This window comes from Clarias gariepinus, chromosome 25 (assembly GCF_024256425.1).
Source record: "Clarias gariepinus isolate MV-2021 ecotype Netherlands chromosome 25, CGAR_prim_01v2, whole genome shotgun sequence".
Classification (NCBI taxonomy): Eukaryota; Metazoa; Chordata; class Actinopteri; order Siluriformes; family Clariidae; genus Clarias; species Clarias gariepinus.
The window spans coordinates 21,656,817-21,664,224 of NC_071124.1; the positions used below are offsets into that span (position 1 = coordinate 21,656,817).

The 7,408-nt window shown below is 38.3% G+C and overlaps 1 protein-coding gene across 1 annotated transcript in view; it reads left to right on the forward strand.

The window, feature by feature from the left end:
• cntnap2b (contactin associated protein 2b) overlaps positions 1 to 5,615 on the forward strand; it is a 60,400-nt gene extending 54,785 nt beyond the window's left edge. The window contains exons 24-25 of the mRNA XM_053486780.1: positions 385 to 459; positions 1,846 to 5,615. Of these exons, the coding sequence (XP_053342755.1) occupies positions 385 to 459; positions 1,846 to 2,045 (275 nt within the window). The 3' untranslated portion in view covers positions 2,046 to 5,615. The remainder of the gene's footprint in view (positions 1 to 384; positions 460 to 1,845) is intronic.
• The last annotated feature ends 1,793 nt before the right edge of the window (positions 5,616 to 7,408 follow it).

The window sequence follows — 7,408 nt, forward strand, 5'->3', positions numbered from 1 at the left end:
AAGTGGATAATGGCGTGTACAGTAGAAGAGGCTTCCCCGAGGGTGGTGTTTTATTAAAAGAAGGCTAAAATGATGATGCCATCTGTGATCCCTGGGCTATAGAGAGGATTAGTGCAGCACTGGCACATAAATCACATCCCCTTTGTGTGTGTGTGTGTGTGTGTGTGTGTGTGTGTGTAGGGATGCATTTGGTATTCCTGGGTTTTGGTGATGTAGAGAGTGTGTGTCCTGCTGAGACAGCAGCTGAAAGGAGCAGACGGTTTATCTGAGATCTGCTCCTGTGCCAACTTTGACTTCTAGATGCACATCAGATTCAGCAACACACACACACACACACACACACACAAGTCTGATTATTGAAATTTATTTTTCTATTTCTTTCAGCCGGAATCCAGTTCCCATTCGATGACGGTGGAGCGAACAGGGATGGAGTGAACCGCGACTCTGCGATAATCGGAGGTGAGGCTTTGTGTGTGTGTTCGGTTTTGAGTGAAATATATTTAAAATATCAATTATTATTTTAATAAATCAACTATTATTTGTGTTCTTTTGCATTAATCAATCGAAAAAAATACTATGATCTGTGTTCTATTGTGTACATAAGTAATATCATACAGTGTGTGTACTGTATGTGTGTATGTGTGTGTGTACTGTGTGTGTGTGTGTGTGGGTGTGGATTAGTGTCCTGTCTTGTCTTGCATGGGCTCCCCCATGTGGACAGTGAGACAGATGAAAAATAATATGTTAATAATCCTAAAACAAACGGACAAATGAATAAACGAAATTGAGAGATAAATAAAAAAAACTAAATAAACATATTATTAAATTGTTTATTAACAGATCTAATTCTCCCTTTGTTTGTTTATGGAGTTTAACCAAATAATAACAGGATTATTAATGTTAATATTATTTAAAATAATGCTCATGAAATTTATTTCCATTTTTAAGACTGATATAATTATCATATACTTTTTACTGTAATTTACCAACATGTGATGAAATGATTTTATCACAACATTTGCTTTTCTACTTATTATTATCATCGCGGTGGTGATCTTCTCCATCCTCTGCACGGTTGTTGTAGTCAGTGGTTGTTCAATTGTTTTGTCTTTGTTTTTTTAATTACTGTTGTGTCTGCTCTTGAGGCTGTTGTTATTGTTATCGCTGATGTGGTTGTTGTTGCTGTTCTTTTTATTCTTACTGTTGTTGTTGTTGTGCCTGTTGTTATTGTTGCTGCTGTTTTTGTGACTGTTGTTATTGTTGTAGTCAGTTGTCAGTTGTCAATTGGTTTTTGATGTTACTTTTAGTGTTGATGTTAATTTTATTGCTGCTGATGTTATGACTGTTGTTATTATTTTGTTGTTGTTTTTGTTCTGCCAGTTGTTTTGTGACTGTCATTGTTGGTGTTGTTGTTGCTGCTGTTGTTATGGGTGTTGTTTTTGTTATGGTTGTTGTTATAGTGCCTGTTGTTGTTGTTGTTGTTGTACATGGTGGTTGTTGTTGATGTGATTTTTTGTTACTTTTATTGCTAGTATTGTTATAGCTGTTGATGTTTTTACTATTGTTTTCCTGGGTGTTGTTGTTGTTATTGTTGTTGTTGTGATTATTATAGTTACTGTTGTAATAGTTGTTCTTGTTCCTGTTGTTGTTGTCATGGTTGTTGTTGTTGTTGTAGATATTATTAATGTTGCAATTTTTGTTATTGTTGTTATTGTTATGGTTGTAGCTGCTGTTGTTGTCATCATGATTGTTGTTATTGTAGATCAGCAATAGCATTAACACAATATACTGTACTTTTTATTTATTTATTTATTTATTAATAATCTAAATTGACCCCACCTCCAGGCATCATCGCGGTGGTGATCTTCTCCATCCTCTGCACGCTGGTGTTCCTGGTGCGCCACATGTTCCGCCACAAGGGCTCGTACCACACCAACGAGGCGAAGGGGGCGGAGTCGGCAGACTGCGCAGACGCCGCCATCATCGTGAACGACCCCGCCTTCACGGAGACCATCGACGAGAGCAAGAAGGAGTGGTTTATTTAAATCAGCCCCCCTGGTGCATGAGGAAAAGGGGCGGTTTCATACACAGAGACACATCATGAGATTAACTCTCAGTGTGAGTGTATGTTTGTGTGTAAGTGTGAGTGTGTGTGAGTGTGTATGCGGGTGTGCGAGATCATACAGACTCCAGGAGGAAGTGAAGTGTGTTCCAGGGATCACGCTGTATATAAAACCTCACTCCATCCTGTCCACGTAGACGAGAACATCAGTCTGGAGGAATGGAAGCAACCGGAAGCGTCCATCGCCGTGGTGGACGGACTTTCTCTGAATTATTTATTCACCAATCCCAAGAGCACAACGAATATTTCTGTTACAGATGGTGATTGTATGTCAGTGTGTTTTCAGCAGCATGGGACGTGAACGGCGTCACTCACTGTTACACTGGCTTCCGTCTATGTCACGTTCTTATGGTTCTTTGTGTCCTGTGCTGTCTTCATCCCCACTGTGTGTGTGTGTGTGTGTGAGTGAGTGCTTGAGTAAATAAACGAGTGAGTGAATTTAAATGTAATTTATTCCACACCCCCTGTATGGAAAACAGCTTTTAGGAATCTTTCACCCGTTAACGCTGTGGGCTTTTTTACAATTATGTAACATTTGTTTCAGTTCTATTGATGGTCCTAAGAGACCTTTTATTTATTTTAGTTTTTTTAATTTATTTGGTTCAAAATATACAAAGACCATCCATAATATTAAAACCATTCTCAATCTAAGGGATATTTATACGTCAGGCAGCAAGTGAATAATCAGTTCTTAAAGTAGGAAAAATGAGCAAGCATGAGGAAGCGCGATGTCTGGACGTCTGGGTCAGAGCGTCTCCAAAACTGAAGCTCTTGTGGGGCGTCGCCGGTATGCAGTGGTTAGTACCTACCAAAAAAACTGGTGAACTAGTGACAGGGTCATGGATGACCAAGACTTAATGATGCACGTGGGGGATGGAGCCTGACCCATGTAGTCTGATCTGATAGAAGAGCTACTGTAGCTCAGACTGCTGTAAATGTTAACACTGGCTTTGATTGCACGGCACCAGAACACACAACGTGCCACAGTTTGTTGTGTATGAAGCTGTGTAGCTACACAAACATCAGCGCAAATCACACAAATCACCAAAAGCTCCTATAACGTGCATGTGAGCATCTGGCACCAAGATGTATTATGGGATGAATGGAGGCATTGTGATTCTCTGGGCAATCTTCTACTGGGAAACCTGAACCCACCTTCCTGAACGTTGTTGTAGCCCAAGTACTCCACTGCATGGAAACCGTGATCCCTGAGGGTGGTGGCCTTTTTTAGGAGCAGGGATGCGCCCTGACACAATCAGTGAGTTTGATACGGATGGAAACCACCAGGGACCAGCCGATAGGATATTATATCCAGGCCCAGGTGCTTCAATTTGCATTGCGATTCGGTAAATATCACGATTCAGATTTTGTTACAATTCTAAATAAACTTAGCAAAGGGCAGTGGTAGCTCAATTAGTTAAGACTGTGGGTTACTGCGTTACTGATCAGGAGGTCGGGGGGTTTAAGCCCCAGAACCACTAAGTTGCTCCTTTTGGGCCCCTGAGCAAGACCCCTAACCCTATCTGCTTCAGGTGTGCTGTATTTTGGCTGACCCCAGGTTCCTAACTGCCATATACAAAAACAAAAATGACAAATAATTGAATTATTATAGATAATTTTGCTAAAGTGTAAAGAGTTTAGAGCACACCACCTGCAGAATCATCAAGTAAGCATTTCACTGCATATCATACTGTGTATGACTGTGTATGTGACAAATAAAATTTGAATTTGAAGTAACTGCAACACAAAAGGAACTCTACCACTACAAATGTAAACATATAAATTAAAAATATATATTTTGAAATCACCGTAGCAATACATAAATCACAAAATAATAGGATTACGGTTAGAATTCTAACACAAAATAATTCTGGTGCGTAACTGAATCGATTTTTTCCCCCATCTCTAGAGTTTGAGGCCCAGCCTCCAAGTTTTTCAGATCTCAGGCTGACCAAGTATCTCTGGGACGTTATGGAAAAACATGTGTAATCCATGGAGGCTCCACCTCAAAACTCACAGGACTTAAAGGATCTGTTACTGTCAGCTAGGTGCCTGATACCACACACACACACACACACACACATTTTCAGAGGTCTAGCAGAGTCCATGTTTCAATGGGTCAGGGCTGTTTTAGTTTAATGTTATGGATGATTAATATACAGCATCAAAATGACAAAGAAGTGAACACTATTGTTATTTATTCATTTATTTATTTCAAAAAAGGTAAGACAATGCCAAAATGACTTTACACAGGTATCAAAATGGATGAATAAGTTTTTTTGTTTGTTCGTTTGTTTGTTCATTTATATGTTTCTGGACAAGTAAGACTCAGTGCCAAGATGATCTTTCGCCGGCTTGCACAGGATACAGAACTTAAGTATGACATTCTTTGTTTGTTTGTTTGCTTGTTTGTTTGCTTATATCTTTATTCAAATGCATGGACCTCCAGGCGTTCTCTCCCGGGCGTTTTCAGCATTCAGAACCTGCAGCACAACCAACAGCATGACCTCTGATCCACATTTGATTAGATTCGATTTTGATGCGGAGCAAGTGTGCGCATCCTCATAATCAGATGCAAAAGTCTGTGTCCCCCCCTCCTTAACTTAGCGAACAAAGTCCTCATAAACTCAGAGCATTAATCGGTTGTTGATTGAATATTTCAGTATTAATATCCTTATCATTAAGGAGCCTGTCGTTGCTATGGTATTGCATCGTCATGAGGGTGTGTAAACTTTTGCACACCACTCTAGAATAGCAAATATGACTAGAGTTCATTTTGGTTTAGTTTATCATGACAACTGTTTGTATGTTTGTTAGTTTGTTTGTAAGCATGATCATTATTACAGCGAGTGATTTTACTTTATGGATTTTATTACTTTTTTTTTTTTACACATTGTGGTGTTTGTTATAAACTGAAGCAGAAGAACACCATGAGAATGAGGGTTATTTTCATCTTTCGTACAAAATAATTATGTAACATTTTAAATCTGTTGCTAGTTATTTATGTTTCAGTGGACATAAAAAAATTTTTGTACATATTGCTTATTATTTACCTTTTTTTTCCTTCCCCCGGATGCAACATTTCGATAACTTTAAAGTGAATGACTTTAATATTTATTTATGTATGACAAGATTGTTTTTTTTCATACTTTTATGTGTTTATCTATTTTCTGAATGAATGCAGAATGTTCGATAATGAAAGCATTACGAAATCAATAAAACATTGCATTGTTTCTCATTTAATAATCCAGTGGATTTTGCTCCGATGCGGCCTCACTGCGCTTCAGCGTAAGGGCCAGTTTCGGTCGAGGTCTTCAGCAGCTACACGGATTACATGCGGTTTAGTTCCAGTCATTACTAGCTGTCATGTCTTGCTGCTTATACATATACGATATACAAATGCGGATGTATATTTGTATATATGTACGAAGATTTCCAAAAAAAACGTCAAAAAAAGGTTTGTACATTGTTGCATGTCCTTGAGGATCTAGGTGATGTGTCCTTCTGTCAATCACCTAGAGTTTAAGGAAGAAATGAAAAATAAAGAAAATAAACATGTACATAGAATATCCGTATTGTTTATTTTTATTTATTGTGATACACCAGGAGAAATTTTTTTAATTAAACTGATATAAAGCTTTATTTATCAAAGCGGAGCCTAAAATGAGAAAGGTCATAATAAATTTTTATGCAATATTTGTTTGTTTTTATGATGTAATGCTAAGTTAAATCAATACTGATGTTTAGTATACGCTGTTACAGTTATAATATGAAACACTAGGCAGCTGTAGCTAATATAAAAAAAATCACCACCTGAATTTAACTAAACAAACATCCTTCCACTGAAAAATTACTGCAGTGATTATTATGGTTCAGCTGGCAACAAGATATTTAACCTCAACTGATGCATTAAGGAGCTTCTCATTTCGTAAACAACCACATCAGAAGACATGTCCTGAGGTCACTGTAAAGATGTTACTCTGTTTTAGAAGGGTCACATTAAGGAGATTCCAGAAACGACTAAAATTGAGGTAATAGCTGAAAAACACATTATTAAACCCTGGAAAGATCCTGCTTAACCATCATCTTCGAGGAAAAAATATCCTAAGTGATCAATGTGGGATATTAGTCAAATCAAACTGTAAACACTAGAACTCAAAGCTATGTTAATAGAAAAAGTAAGAGCATTTCCAAATGCACAGTCCGAAGAGAACTCACGGGATTGAGACTAAACAGCCTGAATAAAGCACTTATCAGTGAGATCAATCAGGAAAAAAGGACCATAAACGTCAGACTGTGGATAGATAAAGGTCATGTGGTCTGATGAGATCAGATTTAAACTCTTTCAGAGTGGCAGCCGCATCAGAGTGAGAAGAGAAGCGGATAAAGTGATGCACACATCATGCCTAGTGCCTACATACAAGTCTGTAGGGGCAGTGTAATGATCTGGAGTTGCTTCAGTTGGTCAGGTCCAGGTTCAGCAGCGTTATGGGCCCAAAAAATTAAGTCAGCTGATGACCTTAATGTACCGAGTGACCAGGTTTTTCTATCAATGGATTTGTTCCTTAGCCGATGGCACGGGCATATAACGAGATGAGAAGGCCAGGATTCATCAGGCTCAATCGGGAATCGAACCCCTCAACCCTGGAGATGTGACGCCACACTGATAAACACTATGCCACCTTAGTATAAATGCCACATTATAGTTATGCCACCATTTGCCAGGAATTATTGAAACATGCGCGCACACACTAAGGGCAATTTGGGAATGACAATTATCCCAATCTGCATTCCTTTGATGTTGGAGGCCTGGGGCCTATCCCTGGAGACTTAGGGCATGAGGCAGGGTACACACCGGATGGGGTGTCAATCCATCGCAGAGCACACATACACACACTCATATGCTCATTCCCACACAACAGGGCAATTTAGAAACGCCCATTAATCTAATCTGAATGTTTTTGGACTGTGGGAGGAAACCGGAGGAAACCCACCAAGCATTTTTTTTAGCTTGAGTAATTAAAAAACAAACAAACAAACAAACAAACAAACAAAATCATGTTAAATTAAATAAATGTACAAACCAAATAAATAAATAAGTAAATAAACTGAATCTACGTTTTAAAACAATGATTAGGAAAAAAATGTATAGTTACATAATAGTTATTACATTTATATTATAATATCAAAATACAATTTTATTGAAATCAGTCCCAATGTAAGCTCTATTCGTTTACACTACCCAGCAAACCGGAACGTCATCCTTTCCCTTCCGAGTTTCTTTAC